Raw genomic sequence first — 15,953 nt, 5'->3', positions numbered from 1 at the left:
TTATATTAACTTGGCTCTCAGATGGAAAAATCTACAGAAAGTCTCTCAATATGAGACCAAGAGAGACCTTTAATGGACATTTCGTTGGCAGAATATAGTTGTTTCTAAAGTTCTTTATTTTTCAATTAATCCAAAGACAATGGCTATTATTCTAAAGTGTAACAAACCCCAGCAAAAACAAAGACCATAAATTCATACAATATTCAAATAGATCAACCCCTGCGACACATATCTAAAAAATATACACACTGTATACTGTAAACGTTCAGCTGAAAACAGCATATCATTAGAAGACAAGAAAAATAGCACTTTATCAAATAATATGGCGTTATATTGTATATATAATATCAGAAACTGGAAGTGAAATTGAAGCATTATTAGTGCACAGACAGGAATGGGATACATCAGACAGAAAGCGGTAGAGTTGTGTTGATGATGCTTAGTACAATTGGAATCATGTGGATGAACGTGGGCTTCAACAAAAGCATGCTTTCACAGTATAACGATACAGCTGATGGTAAGAAGCTGTGAAGGGAGAAGCCAGTGTATCACTGAGTGGAATTTTGATATGTAAAAAATAATGTTTAACCCTCAGATTTTGTCCATCAATCATTGTGCCATTCTACAAATAGAAAGCCTCCATGATTTGTAGTCCTGCATTTGCAAGCACGCACACACCAAACACACATCACTTTACCCCACATCAGCTATGTCTTGCCTACATTGGACACCTAATCAACAGCCAAACAGCCCTCGTGAGGGCAGAGCAGTCATTGCACTGCTTCAACATAGCGATCCCAGATCCACACACGGCCCGTCTGCACGTCCTCCTGTCAGTCACCATTTAACCCTAACCTTGTCAGTCACCATCTAACCCTAACCCTGTCAGTCACATCTAACCCCAACCCTGTCAGTCACCATCTAACCCCAACCCTGTCAGTCACCATATAACCCTAACCCTGTCAGTCACCATCTAACCCCAACCTTGTCAGTCACCATCTAACCCCAACCCTGTCAATCGCCATCTAACCCCAACACTGTCAGTCACCATCTAACCACAACCCTGTCAGTCACCATCTAATCCTAACCCTGTCAGTCACCATCTAACCCCAACCCTGTCAGTCACCAACTAACCCCAACCCTGTCAGTCACCATCTAACCCCAACCCTGTCAGTCACCATCTAACCCCAACCCTGTCAGTCACCATCTAACCCCAACCCTGTCAGTCACCATCTAACCCCAACCCTGTCAGGCACCATCTAACCCCAACCCTGTCAGTCATCATCCTCTTTGCCTATCTCCTCAGGTAGCGGTGTGCTGAAGTCCCGAAAACATGTTCTGAAGTAGCCAACCAGGGACTCAGACAGGTGCTGCTGGCTCTGCAGGGACAGGAAGTGGCCCTCGTCTGGGTAGAGCTGTCTCAAACAAAGGTCAAAGGTCAAACAGAAGGTCAGTCAGGATAGTGCTGTCCAGCATTGGGACTATCATTCCTGTAGTGAAGTGTGGTTACTCTTCTATCAGTTAGAAGGAACAAGAAAGTAACTCAATGTTTTTCCTGAGAGGTGTGTGTGTGTGTGTGTGTGTGGACGTGTTTAACTATTCTTGTGGGGACCATAAGTCCCCACAAGAATTGTAAACAAACAAAATTTGACCAACAGGGGACATTTTGTTAGTCCCCACGAGGACAAATGCTATTTCTAGGGGGTTTAGGGTTAAGGTTAGAATTAGTGTTATGGTTAGAATTACGTTAAGGGTTAGGGTTAGGAGCTAGGGTTAGTTTTAGGGTTAGGAGCTAGGGTTAGGTTTAGGGTTAGGGTTAAGGTTAGGTTGTTGTGTTAAGGTTAGGGTTAGGGTTAGGGTTAAGGTTTGGTTAGGGTTAGGGTAAGAGTACGGGTTAGGTTTAGGATTAGGTGTTAGGGAAAATAGGATTTTGAATGGGACTGAATTGTGTGTCCCCACAAGGTTAGCTGTACAAGACTGTGTGTGTGTGTGTGTGTGTGTGTGTGTGTGTGTGTGTGTGTGTGTGTGTGTGCATGCGTGCGTGCAAGTGTGGTGGGTAGGTGCATTTATATTGGCTAGCAATCAAAATCACTTCAATAATCACATTATGTAATCACTCATTCAACATTTTCATTCAAATTTGTGGATCACGGCTCATACCTGCATTGTGTAGTTCGCTCCAATTTTGATCAAGTGCTTAATCAACTCTGCTGAATGTTGGAAATGAACATTTGCTGAGAAAGGAACAAGAAAACACCAATTGGTTTAGCAAACTGACTTTGAATACAACACAAGGCCAATCAATGATTATGACTGATTTAGGATGGTCTATTTTCCATTTCAGTTGGACAAAAGGGTCATTACCATCAGCTGTTCCATGAATCAACAGAAAATCCGGTCCTTGCGGTCCTTTCATCATGTTTCCTTGCAGTCCTTTCATATTTGGAAGCACTCTAGAAACCTAAAAGATTATAGATATGGTAGACAATGTAACCTCAGGTGTTCTGTTATTTCTTCCCCTTTATTTGAACAGGGAGTCATGCTGAGACCAAGGTCTCTTTCACCGATGAGCCCTGTATACACATCAGTACACATCAATATACACATCAATATTCACATGAATATTCACATCAATACACGAAAAGCTAAACAAAACTTCAGGTTTGAACAGAAAACAATATCTGAGGGAAAACCAACCACAGCAGTGTACAAATAGTTTGTGAAAAGGTCACGTTATACAACTAGCCTTGTTAAATCGGACTGCTCACCATTGCTTCACTACACAAACAATGGTGAGCACAGTGTTCAGTCTGGTTGAGCCAGGCTACATTACAAGACTGGATCAAACCTTTCTAACACCCCAGGGGATCCAGTGTGTTGCTTCATTAACAGAACAAGACCATGTCTTTTTCCATCTACCTCTGAGGACTGTATGAGTGATACCCCGCTGATTAGTTTATGATCAATTTGACCTACTTCTCTGGACTAGCATCATATTACATTTTAAACCACTCATCTGGGTGCTACTGGAAATGGTTCAAACTGTGTGGTCCACAACCCACTTTCAGGGTACATTGTCACTGATTACACTGTAATCTCACACAGGAAGTTGTACAACACTGGTTATTATTCTGACTGATGGACAATACCTGGCCCATGAACATATGCGCACACATACATTTGTGCCCGTCCACACACATAAATACGAACACAACACCCCACACACACGCACGCACACACGCTTCAGTGCGACAGTTCCCGCTGTTCTCCAATCTGCTGTGACATACTGTCGAACAAAGAATAGAAGACCATCAATAATAACAACAGATGGACTGTGATAAACAACTTACTTGATATCTGTTGTCATTCTTTGACGTCAGGCCAAAGTATCGCTCTGAAAATGCTGAAGCTGCATATAGAGAAAGTAGACAACATTTCAAAAATATATTCAGTTCTTTCATCTCCAATTTCATTGATAATCAAATTTGTACAATATTAACTGTCGTTTGTTGTGGGAAAATGTACTCACACAAAACACATAGCACCGGTTTCATAATCCTAGATTGAGCCTAAACCTAGATTAAAAAGCTAGTTCAATGGAGATTGTCAATTGAGCTTAATTTTCAATCCAGGAGTAGGTTTAATCTCTGACAAGGAAACTGACCTAAAGGGTAGGATCATGGAGACATTACTCACCATAGAGTTTCCAGTCAATCACTGGGGAATTAGCAGCTGCACACTTAATCAGTGCAGTGGACCTCAGAAGCATCAAAGTGAGGTAAGCACCATATCCCTGGAAAGAAAAGAACACCTTCACTTGTTGAAAAACACCCGTGAGTGTGAAGCATGGCGATCAACTGAAAGACAGCAGTTAAACTTGCCTTTCCGTAGATTCCGATCCGTGCGCGGTCAATGTATGGGAGTGTCAACAAGTATCTGTAATAAGTAAATTAAAAAAACAACCCCAAAAAACATAATTACTCATTATTTTTACAGACATCTCATGAGGGCTTTAACACAGATGACTGACAGGGAAGTTAAAGAGTGTACAACCATGTCATACATTTGCAATGGATTTCAATGGAAATGGGCAAATATTGTATCATACAGTATTACATCATATCGTACCATATCACATCCTGTCTTATCTTATGGTGTTGTATTATATCATATTGAATGGCATAGCATCGCACTGTATATCGCATTACATCTTATATATTGCATTGTATATCGTATCATATAATACTGTCCATCGCATCGTGTATCATATTGTATTGTATATATATATATACTACCGGTCAAAAGTTTTAGAACACCTACCCATTCAAGGGTTTGTCTTTATTTTTTACCAGTTTCCACATTGTATAATAATAGTGAAGACATAAAATAACACACGGAATCATGTAGTAACCAAAAAAGTGTTAAACAAATCAAAATATATTTTATATTTGAGATTCTTCAAATAGTCACCCTTTGCCTTGATGACAGCTTTGCACACTCTTGGTATTCTCTCAACCAGATTCATGAGGTAGTAACCTGGAATGCATTTTAATTAACAGGTGTGCCTTCTTAAAAGTTAATTTGTGGAATTGCTTTCATTCTTCATGCGTTTGAGCCAATCAGTTGTGTTGTGACATGTTAGGGGGGGTATACAGAAGATAGCCCTATTTGGTAAAAGACCAAGTCCATATTATGGCAAGAACAGCTCAAGTAAGCATAGAAAAACAACAGTCCATCATTACTTTAAGACATGAAGGTCAGTCAATCCGGAAAATGTCAAGAACTTTGAAAGTTTCTTCAAGTGCAGTTGCGAAAACCATCAAGCGCTATGATGAAACTGGCTCTCATGAGGACCGCCATAGGAATGGAAGACCCAGAGTTACCTCTGCTGCAGAGGATAAGTTCATTAGAGTTACCAGCCTCAGAAATTGCAGCTCAAAGTTCAAGTAACAGACCCATCTCAACATCAACTGTTCAGAGGAGACTGTGTGAATCAGGCCTTCATGGTCGAATTGCTGCAAAGAAACCAATACTAAAGGACATCAATAAAAATAAGAGACTTGCTTGGGCCAAGAAACACGCGCAATAGACATTAGACCGGTGGAAATGTGTCCTTTGGTCTGGAGTCCAAATCGGAGATTTTTGGTTCCAACTGCCGTGTCTTTGTGAGAAGCAGAGTAGGTGAACGGATGATATCCGCATGTAATGGTTCCCAACGTGAAGCATGGAGAAGGAGGTGTGATGGTGTGGCGGTGCTTTACTGGTGACACTGTCTGTGATTTATTTAGAATTCAAGGCACACTTAACCAGCATGGATACCACAGCATTCTGCAGCAATACGCCATCCCATCTGGTTTGCACTTAGTGGGACTATCATTTGTTTTTCAACAGGACAATGACCCAAAACACACCTCCAGGCTGTGTAAGGGCTATTTTACCAAGAAGGAGAGTGATGGAGTGCTGCATCAAATGACCTGGCCTCCACAATCACCCAACCTCAACCCAATTGAGATGGTTTGGGATGAGTCGGACCACAGAGTGAAGGAAAAGCAGCCAACAAGTGCTCAGCATATGTGGGAACTCCTTCAAGACTGTTGGAAAACATTCCAGGTGAAGCTGGTTGAGAGAATGCCAAGAGTGTGCAAAGCTGTCATCAAGGCAAAGGGTAGATACTTTGAAGAATCTCAACAATAAAATATATTTTGATTGTTTAAGACTTGTTTGGTTACTACATGATTCCATATGTGTTATTTCATAGTTTTGATGTCTTCACTATTATTGTACAATGTAGAAAATAGTAAAAATAAAGAAAAACCCTTGAATGAGTAGGTGTGTCCAAACAGACCAATAGTAAATGCACTGAAAGAGGGTACATTTTTTTTAGCACATCTTCTCATTCTTGAGATGATTTCATTTCAATGATGTATTACATCTATTCAATACAGATGGGTAAGATACACTGGAGCTGAATAGGGCTAACAGTTACTAGAATGCAGCTGAAATGTCTGGTGTTATTGAGTAGAATATTTTGACATACAGAATGTGCATTTCTTCATGGGGAAAATGTTTTAGAATAATTTCTCACCTGTGCACGTACCCTGGACTCCGACATTGCTCATCCTAATATTTCTATATTTTTTAATTCCACTCTTTTACTTATAGATTTGTGTGTATTGTTGTGTATTATTAGACATTATTGCACTGTTGGAGCTAGGAACACAAGCATTTCGCAACACCCGCAATAACATCTGCTAAATATGTGTATGCAACCAATAACATTTGATAATATTATATCACATCTCATCACATCACATGCTGGTCGGAGGCTACATACTCCAGTGCAGCTATCTGGTCCTGAACCTCCACAGTACCCAGGCGCTGGTGGACCTGCTGCAGGACTCTCAGGCCCTGGAAGCCTGTCCCCCTGCCATCCAGCCTGGCCACGATCACCTCATCACAACTGACCAGCACCGAGTCCCAACCCAGCTCATACTCATCACTCACCGACTGACTGCCAGGCCCACCATCACTAAGAGAGGGGGGGAAGTGGGGAGGGAGGGAGAGAGAGAGAGGGAGAGAGAGAGAGAGAGAGAGAGAGAGAGAGAGAGAGGTAAAAAAAATAATTGTGTTAGTTCTCAAGGTAAAGTATTCAGTTCTAAATGTATTTTTAAATGAAAATGTACTGTAACTATGTTAGAATGCCAGGAAAGAGGAGCGATGCTTACACAATCAAAAGAAGGCCATAGAGAAGAGATTCAGAAAAGTCAAGCGGATAGGTGAGCTTCAAAGGCAGCTCTGTGGGAATAAATTATTTAAGTACAGTTATTAAAATAAACTATATACCGTAGAGAGAGAGAGAGAGAGAGAGAGAGAGAGAGAGAGAGAGAGAGAGAGAGAGAGAGAGAGAGAGAGAGAGAGAGAGGGAGAGAATGAGAAAAATAAAGAAATATACACAGAGAGAAATGGTTAGTTACCAAAGTCTTCACTTAGAATAACCCTGACATCTGATTTAGAGATCTTTTTATTTTCCAAGGCAGCTCTCAGAGGCATGTTGTTGTCCAAGATAAAGTAAGCTGTGGGAAGAAAGTGTGAAAGTAATCATTCACATACTGTGTGTTAAGAGACACAAGGATACTGATTATATGGCGTATTAAACTGTGATGGGAAAAGCAATCAACAGATTGTTTCAAGAAACACATTCATTTCAGTTTTACATTTTTATAATACAGTTGATTGACTTCACATAGGCCACTGCATCTAAATCACGTCCTGTGATTCTTTGTTTTAGACTGTCACCTATCACATCATTTCAGTACAATTATGCCTCATTTTCAGTCTCATTGAAAAGCATCCAGGCATAAAAAACACAAATCAATACAATTTGCATTAAAAACACTTCCCAGATGCTCATTTAAACCTTGGCAGAACATTCCATTTGGATAGCTGTTAAAAATGTATTTCACACGATGTGAAACACAGCCAACAACCTCTTGGCCAAATATGAAATACGAACCATTGAAACAGACTGGAAATAGTACAGGACAGTACAGGAGAGGAGAGTTCATATCAATACTTAGTACTACTCACTGTTTACATCATTAAAACTCTGCAGCATCACAGATGGAGCACCGGGACCTGTGGAACAGAAGATACTCTAGCAATAATGCATAGCATCGTTTTGAGACTGAACAAACGTTCAGTATGATATTCTAACGTGGGCTTCTAGCAGTATTGTAGTACCCTAGCCTATGTAAGCCCAACGATGTCACCGGTGGGATATACTTATTGCAGCAGTGGTTACATCATGGCATAATTGACATAATGACTCCCTAAGCATACCTCATACATTACCCAGAATCAGTTGTGTTTTACTACAGTGGCTATATCATATCCACATAAAGCTGTATTTGGCTGAATGATTTCCAGAAGGAAAAACACTGACCAGACTCTTACCTTTACACTGTAGAATAACATGCTGTTTGTTCGGGCTGATGTCTGCATCAAAGAACGTGCATGCTTCCTGGTTCATCTCACAGGTCAAACATCGTTGAGAGAACAGACCAATAGTAGATGCACTGAAAGAGGGAAAACATTTTTAGATAAATGCATTTCAATGATGTATTACATCTATTCAATACGGATGGGTAAGATACACTGGAGCTGAATAGGGCTAACAGTTACTAGAATGCAGCTGAAATGTCTGGTGTTATTGAGTAGAATATTTTGACATACAGAATGTGCATTTCTTCATGGGGAAAATGTTTTAGAATCATTTCTCACCTGTACACGTGTCTCTTTTGTGGGGAGTCTTGAGTACTGATAAAATATCTATATGGGTGAAAGCAGAACAACTTTAACTAGGGCAAGTACAAGAAACTATAGTTACAAATAGAATAGTTTGACCAGAAGAGATGTTTGAAAAGAGAAAAAAGGTAAACACCTGTTGAAGCTCATATCTATAACACAAAATATGATATTAAATGACTCTCATAACTGATCTGAAAGAATCTGACAGACTTACATGGTTTGCTCTTCCTCATCATAGGCTAATATCTTGGTCACCTCCCAGTTGCCTGACGTCAAGTGACGGACATCACTTTGATCACTTCTGAACTGAGAATAGGCAAATTATAATTTCTTTGATAAAAACATGTACAAAAAAAAGAAACAAAGTGAGCGCTGACAAAGCAGGAGAATGACAAGATGACCAATGTGTATTTCGGAATTGGAGTATGACAACACCCACCGATTTGGTGAACATGGCAATATGATGGAAGTCTCCTTGTCCCCCCTGCTTCACTGGTATGGTCAGGAAAAACCTGCTCCCGTCCTTTGAAAACACTGGCTCCTGGTTCTGAAGACATTGGATTTAAGGGACAGTCAAAGTGCATCGATTTCATCTTTATTATTAGCATATAGATACAATACTCACTGTTTTAAAATTGCAGCACAATTTGGAACACATCAGGCCCATTGTAGCATTCAAATAAAATGTTACTAGATGGAAATATGAATTGCTAATATTATAGAACATTTACATTTCAGTTTACCTGTCTGGTGAGCCAGAGATCTGAAGCTTCCTCATGTTTCTGAAATTCAAGTGGAGGAACACGTCTTAGATCCAACATGGAGTACGACACAGATGATACCAATAAAACCTGTTTCTAGTGAGGACCATCTTAGCGTAGGTGAAGAAATAAAACCCACCTGTACACAGGACCCGATGGTGGCGTCACACACAGTGAGGAAGGACATGTTTTGGGGCCGGTTGAGCCATCGAACTGCTGCATGGGTGTTGCTGATCCATTTCACCATCCCTACATAGTGTTCTCTGGGTCAATGTGAGACAAACATTCAGACGTATAGCAACTACTTCTCCGGGCTATTTCATATTTCTGAACGATGGTTGTGTACTTGATCAAACATGCACAATCAGGGGAAGACTGGCCTTCTGGCATTTCGGGTAAATGCCAGATGGGCTGGTCCATTTTTAGCAAATGGGCCTCTCTAACTTGGGTTTTTCACGCAAAATTATTACTTTCTGGCTAATAATGGGGGCCTTAATGAAAAAAATGGGCCAGTGTAGGGGCCTCGAGGAATATAATGGGCCGGTCTGGGGGTCTCAAGGAAAAAAATTGTCCGGTGTGTTAGAAATGCCAATACTGATTTCTGGTCCCAGTATGCTCCTGGAAACAATGAAACATGCATACATGCAGATTCAATTGTCCTATACTGGTTATAATGGTTAGTAAAGAAATAACCTGCAAAGAATAACCTGACATGCCTGTTAGCAGCACAACAATTACAAATGCAGAGTAAAAGAACTAAGGGGCTGCCAGAATGTTGAGGCTTCCTCACCTTCCTCTCAGGCCATCGGGTGGTACCAACTCCTGAGTGTGTGTGGGGCCGTACAGGTTCACCACCAACAGCCTGACTGTAGGGTTGGGCTGGCCAGCCTGTCAGCAAACAGATCCTCATAATGTCAATTATTAAGCATGCTGAGAAAAACAAATACTGTTGCTACACCGCGTTCAAATCAAGGTGCATTAACAGTGGAGTAAATTGAAGCTGTAAGATATTCAGCAACTCATAATAAATTATGCTAACAATCAATGCTTCAAATGACCTCACAGGTTATTATCTTCTTATCATCTTTGTTTTGCCTGGACCATTTGGATGTCTGTCTCTAGCTTAACATCCAACAAGAGATTATCTCAGAGCAAATCATCTATTTTTTAAATCCCTGGAGTTAAGGACTGAACTGGCAGAATATCATTGTGAATACTTCATACAAGCAGGCTGCTTCGTTCCGGCAGATTTAGATATGTTAGAAGTAGGGCTGGCACGGTTATTCTATAATCGTGTAAACAACGAATATGGATGAAGACCGTCATTTTCAAGTCGACAAACTTTACCTAAAAGCAGTCAAGTAAAAGTAAGTCTGGTTCACATCGAACAGCCGATGTAAGGAGAGATGAGAGGAGCGAAAACTAGCCTATCTTGGAATGTTGTGTTCTGGAACGAACAGCTGACTGTAGACAGCCGGGCATTCAAAAAGACGAGATGTGCAGTCAGGAGGAGAGGAGAAGATGTGCTTCTTTTTTTTGCTATTCGAAAGGTTATACTTGTAACTATAACTGGGATCATTTGGCTGACAAAGAACCGTAATCCAAAATTACATAACCGTCACAGCCTTTGCTAGAAGCGCTATTACCTCCTCCTATAAAATCTAAGCAGGGTTCTGATCATTTTGTCTAATCATTTATTCAGTTTCCAATTTCCCTTTTGTTGCGACTCCATAAATACTTGATCTATCAGAATATAAGACCTTTATGTGTGCAGTATTTCTAACCAACACTATGCACAGGGTAATCGAGATACCTGGATAGCTATAGTTGTTGTATCGACATGGAGTACATGTAATACAGTACATCAATCGATAGCACAGGAACATGACTTCCAAAGCTCAAATCTAGTATACTGTGTGAATCAACAAAGACATACAATAGTTATATAATCAGAACTGAAAGAACTGTTTCTTGAGCCAGCAGTTTTTGTTGTTGTTGCTAAGACCAATAGTGTTTTTTTTCTTCCAGCAAACAAGCACAATTTCACCAATGGGGGCAACATAGTGACACAGACAGATACATGCACTTTCTTCTGCAGCATGCTATCCTATCCCATTATATTGTGTCTTTCCATTACCTTGGGGTACGGGTACTCCTGTGATCTGGGGTAGGGGCTGCCAGTGAACCGGGGCAGTAACATGTTGGGTACCAGGGTATCGTTGATCATGAGGAAGGCCAGTCTCTCTCCATCAGGTGACCACCAGTGGGCTATGTGTGACTGCAGAATCTCCTCTAAAAACACAAGGACCAAACTACCATCAATCACACACTGAACTATACTATAGTTTTTTTTCCAATCTAGTCCTATCCACATGAATATAGGCTTCTTCTGTACACCAGTCCTTGATGTTGCTATATATATATAATATCAATATGTTATTGTAAATGAAGTTAAGAGAAAGTTTGAATTTGTATCTGCATCAATTGGAAATCTGTGTTTTACACAACCTTGTTGAAAATATGTCAAAAGGAAGATTTTTTTATTTTTATGGAACTTGTTTTGGGCTGATGTAGATAAAATAAAATGAGTCTTAATTAAGTCAGAGCTAAAATCCATTATTAAGGTGTAATTAATAAGTGCAAATTATGAATAAAATTGTCCCTGCTATCCAAGAGCATGGAACAATGCGTGGATTATGGCCCATTCATGAGAAGACTTAACACTGCTGTAGTGAAATAATGACTTTCCTTCATCTATATTTAATTAACTTTAATCAAAATTCTGAGTTAGTTCTCATTTATTCAATTATTCTTCGGAAATGGGACTAATACCGTTAGTAGTGTTAATTTTGAATTCTTATTCCATCCGTCCCTGAATGCGACCGAGAGCCGTTCAACTGTGAAAGTGATGAATTCCTTTGTGGCTGAACATGATTTATTTCCAGTACCTGGCATACCTTTCCTGACATTGTGTCCTTGGGTACGCCGTGAACCTGTCAATTGGCATTCAGACAAACCTTCATACAACCAGTCAGCGATTCCATTAAATATGACTCCTTCCTCTCCCGACGACGTAATCCTAAGAGAATTGCTCTGCACATCTGATTGGTAATAGATGTTGTTTTCAAAGATGTAGATCTGAAATGAGAAGGTGCAAAGAGAATTGCAATTGTGCTTTGAACGGTGGCTATAAAACTATAGCTCAGCAAAAGCCAGACTGATACCCTTCATTCTCCTGCTACAATACAGCACTAGTTCACTGCCAGGGAAATATGGTAGTGATTTTATTTTACATGATGACTTATTTCCATTTATGATCCATATCAGGAATTAAAGTGCACTGTAATAGGTAGTATTGATTCATTATTCTATATTGCTAAACTTCAGTATTCTCTTTTTCAGTCAGTTCCTTTCACACATTCACTTTTGTTCCCTTTTAACAATCAAGTGTGCTTCGTTAGGCCGCCAGATGTTCAGCCAGACAAAAATCACATGCTGGGTTTTGTTTGTGACCAAACAAACTCTGAACAGAGTAACAGAAGCTCAAAGACGTCTGGTCCAGATAAGTGTAGTCTGCATCCCCATCTGTAACAGGACCACCTGCTGTCAAAATGGCTGCCTGATATACAGCAAATGGTGCTTTTTACTCCTTCACATGAGAAACTGTACCACAACTGGCCATCACAAGAAATATAAATATGGCAAATTTGATACAAACCCCTAGTGTGACGACTGGGTTTGAAACCGGGTCTCCTGCATGCCAGAAAAGCCCATTCAACACATCTTGATGGCACCCTGTGCCAAAGCCATTGATAATGCTCACACCTATCAATTTCTTTCATATGTGTGATGAGGCATCTATGACCGTCTAGGAGTTGTGCCCAGAGGTTGATTTCAGATTGGGCGAGAGAGAGAGAGTGAAAAGAGGAAGTGTATGGCATCATAGAAGAGGAGAGGAGGGGAGAGACTCACCAGCTGCTGTCTCTTCACACCCCACGCCGCATGCTGAAGCACTGCATTCTGGACCTCAGGAGGATTCAATTCCCACACCTCCCTAAACACAAGCACGCACACAAAAGCACACACAGACACAAAGACAGGCAGACAGGCATGAACAAACCCCATCTGTTGTTGAACTGGAGATGTCAAAGATTGGGTGTATCATACGTAATACTAGTGGTGTAACGATTCGTTTTAACAACGATTCGATTTGTATCACGATTCGTGGTTGTCGATACGATTCAAGGACGATATTGGTTCATTTAGAACGATACGATCCGAAACGATTCAGTGACTTGAAATCGATTCAGTAACCTTTTAGCCAAAAATTCAACCAGTGTGACTGAAATAAATACCTGGATACTGGACAGTGCAGGTGAAGTTTCCTAGATTCCTGTTTCTTGTAAGGACCGCAATGGTGGCTTGATAATTTCTCGCTCATCGGCTTCTCCTCTGTCGTCCGCCATGCTATGTTTTGTTGTCTTTGCGCCTTTGCGCTGCTGCTGGCGCGGGGCGATGACGTCACGGATAGGCAGACTGAATCGAGTGATGTTTACAGCCTTTATCATTAAAAGTGCTAAGAAAAAACATCCATATAAAGTCTGACGTGCTTAAATCCAATGGGTTATTTCCTAGTATCGATACAATCGATTTATTACATTTTAAAACAATGTTAGATTGATATATGTTGTCCAAAAGGCCAACTCGCCGAGCACAGATCGATGTAGTTGGATCATAGGAATATAAATCGATACATCGATGTAGTAGATGGATCGTTACACCCCTACGTAATACAGTATGTTCTTCAGTTACAGGAGTGTGGGGGTATGCATGTCAATACAAGACATGAAGCATCAACCAGTCCATTCTGTCTCTTACCTTGTGTGGATGTTGTAAACGATGTACGATGCAGTATAGGAATGTCTATACACCTGAAATTAAAAGTATTGACCATTAATATGATAATAAATAATAGAAAACAATAAAGCATACATGATGCAAATGAATCATGTCAGAAACCACGTCAGGATTCCACAATGTAATTGTTTCCAAAAGGAATTCAAAACTGTGTTAGCCCACACAGCTCAGGAAGCCAATGCAAGTCTTCAGTTGTCAGGCAAGGTTAATCATCACGCAAACTTGGTTGAACACCACCTTTGATACTGCATAATAATAAACAACAATATAAATAACAAAATTTGCGCCTAAGTCCATTCTCTAGGGAATCCCATGATGGTGCAATGTTTCCAAACCTTGGTTGCCAGCGATCCAGCCATTAAACAAAGTGGAAATCAATGAGAGATCCTTGATTTGGGTCTAACATTAAAACGGAAAACTGCATAAACAATGAATAAAGAATAAAGAAAGAGAAAGAAGATACAACTCAATGAGGTTAGTACACCTGCCATTAACCCAGGTGGTGCAATCAGATTTCTGATCAGAGCCTATTTGCTGTTTGTTCTCCTTCCTGTCAAACTATGGGTGAATCCCAATTGTAATTTCCTTGAATCCTTGCATCCTCTCTCCTCACCTTCTTCAAACGCATTGAAACAGAAGATCTGAGATTTTCTTCTGACCTTATCCACCTATGCATTCTGAGAAGGAGGCGAGGAGAGAGGAGGCGAGGAATCAAGGAATCAAGGAATTACAATTGAGACTCAGCCTATGCTTAGGGTAATTGGAAACACTGATTAACTCTGTAGCTCCATTTTTATTTTGGTTGGCTCAAACATTTGTACTGCATTCATGTTTGGTTATTTGCTAGGGATCAAGACTTATATAATTATCTGTTAGCCTGTTAGAAAGGTGATCCATATCTCATGCTGCTCTGGTGGAAGACAATTGTATTCATTTGACTGTTGGTGTACTAATGATGCCCTGTGACGTTGTACTGTATGTGTTATGTAACTGTTATTGGAAAAGCCTAATGGTAATTAATAAACAACAGTCATTTAACAAGTATTCATATCCTACCTGTTTCACTTCGTAAGCAAATAGCACATATTTCATGTCTGGAGAAAGAGAATATTTGGCAACTTTGAAAGACACCTAGGACAAGGGAAAGACAGTTAGAAGTCACAAATAATACATATAAAGGTTAATACATATTGTACATAGATCTAGGAAGTATCTTGTACATAGATCTAGGAAGTAATTCAGATGATGGTAAACCATTACACAGCTTGTATACTTTGCCCGTTAGGGCCACCGTACTATTACAATCCCAGGCATATGACCATTCCACCTAAAATTGTAGCTAGTATTGCTAAACATTAAACAGGGATTAATAGTGTCCTCCTTTCCCCCCCAGTTAGATAATTAAATGGCAAAAAGCAAGTCTGCTAATGACAGTCCAAAGCTGCTTAGGCCATGAGCCTTATGCAACACATAAAACATGACCTGTCAGATGGGTATTCTTAATATTTTTTTTATTATATATATTTTTTCTCAAACAATAACAACCATACATAAACAAAAGACAATAAACAGACGGACACACATTTCAACAAACATCAATGACATCACACCTGCTCAGACCCACATGTTCCCACCGCAACCATACACATCACATATGTCTCACAACCACACGCCCCGTCATCCTTCATCCCCTGGAACTTTCCAGTGCTTGCAGCACTCTATGCCATTGTTTTCTCCGTAGCCCACACCTTTTCAATATTTAAATAATAATAATAATAATTCAGATATATCACAATGCTACCGGAGGCAAATAATGACAATGTGCTCATCTTTGATATTTGTATGCAATATGGTACTGTGTTATGAATGCTGATGGATCAATATGGTACTGTGTCATGAATGCTGATGGATCAATGTGGTACTATGTCATGAATGCTGATGGATCAATGTGGTACTGTGTCATGAATG

At 40.1% G+C, this 15,953-nt stretch overlaps 1 protein-coding gene across 1 annotated transcript in view; it reads right to left on the bottom strand.

Annotated features, from left to right (window-relative positions):
• Positions 1 to 1,274: 1,274 nt before the first annotated feature.
• Positions 1,275 to 15,953, bottom strand: part of LOC311111984 (inactive dipeptidyl peptidase 10-like) — a gene marked incomplete at both ends in the record, with an annotated part of 57,668 nt that continues 42,989 nt past the window's right edge. The window contains 22 exons of the mRNA XM_084154935.1: positions 1,275 to 1,415; positions 2,161 to 2,234; positions 2,365 to 2,461; positions 3,351 to 3,409; positions 3,697 to 3,793; positions 3,882 to 3,936; positions 6,335 to 6,529; positions 6,726 to 6,795; positions 6,975 to 7,073; positions 7,588 to 7,635; positions 7,954 to 8,075; positions 8,281 to 8,328; positions 8,522 to 8,613; positions 8,747 to 8,854; positions 9,051 to 9,089; positions 9,208 to 9,331; positions 9,859 to 9,956; positions 11,206 to 11,360; positions 12,086 to 12,206; positions 13,041 to 13,122; positions 13,947 to 13,999; positions 15,042 to 15,116. Of these exons, the coding sequence (XP_084011061.1) occupies positions 1,275 to 1,415; positions 2,161 to 2,234; positions 2,365 to 2,461; positions 3,351 to 3,409; positions 3,697 to 3,793; positions 3,882 to 3,936; positions 6,335 to 6,529; positions 6,726 to 6,795; positions 6,975 to 7,073; positions 7,588 to 7,635; positions 7,954 to 8,075; positions 8,281 to 8,328; positions 8,522 to 8,613; positions 8,747 to 8,854; positions 9,051 to 9,089; positions 9,208 to 9,331; positions 9,859 to 9,956; positions 11,206 to 11,360; positions 12,086 to 12,206; positions 13,041 to 13,122; positions 13,947 to 13,999; positions 15,042 to 15,116 (2,052 nt within the window). The remainder of the gene's footprint in view (positions 1,416 to 2,160; positions 2,235 to 2,364; positions 2,462 to 3,350; positions 3,410 to 3,696; positions 3,794 to 3,881; positions 3,937 to 6,334; positions 6,530 to 6,725; positions 6,796 to 6,974; positions 7,074 to 7,587; positions 7,636 to 7,953; positions 8,076 to 8,280; positions 8,329 to 8,521; positions 8,614 to 8,746; positions 8,855 to 9,050; positions 9,090 to 9,207; positions 9,332 to 9,858; positions 9,957 to 11,205; positions 11,361 to 12,085; positions 12,207 to 13,040; positions 13,123 to 13,946; positions 14,000 to 15,041; positions 15,117 to 15,953) is intronic.

This window comes from Coregonus lavaretus (assembly GCF_964263955.1).
Source record: "Coregonus lavaretus genome assembly, chromosome: 38".
Lineage (NCBI taxonomy): Eukaryota > Metazoa > Chordata > Actinopteri > Salmoniformes > Salmonidae > Coregonus > Coregonus lavaretus.
Note: the sequence above shows the minus strand (reverse complement) of the source record. Positions and strands in the feature narration are given on the sequence as shown.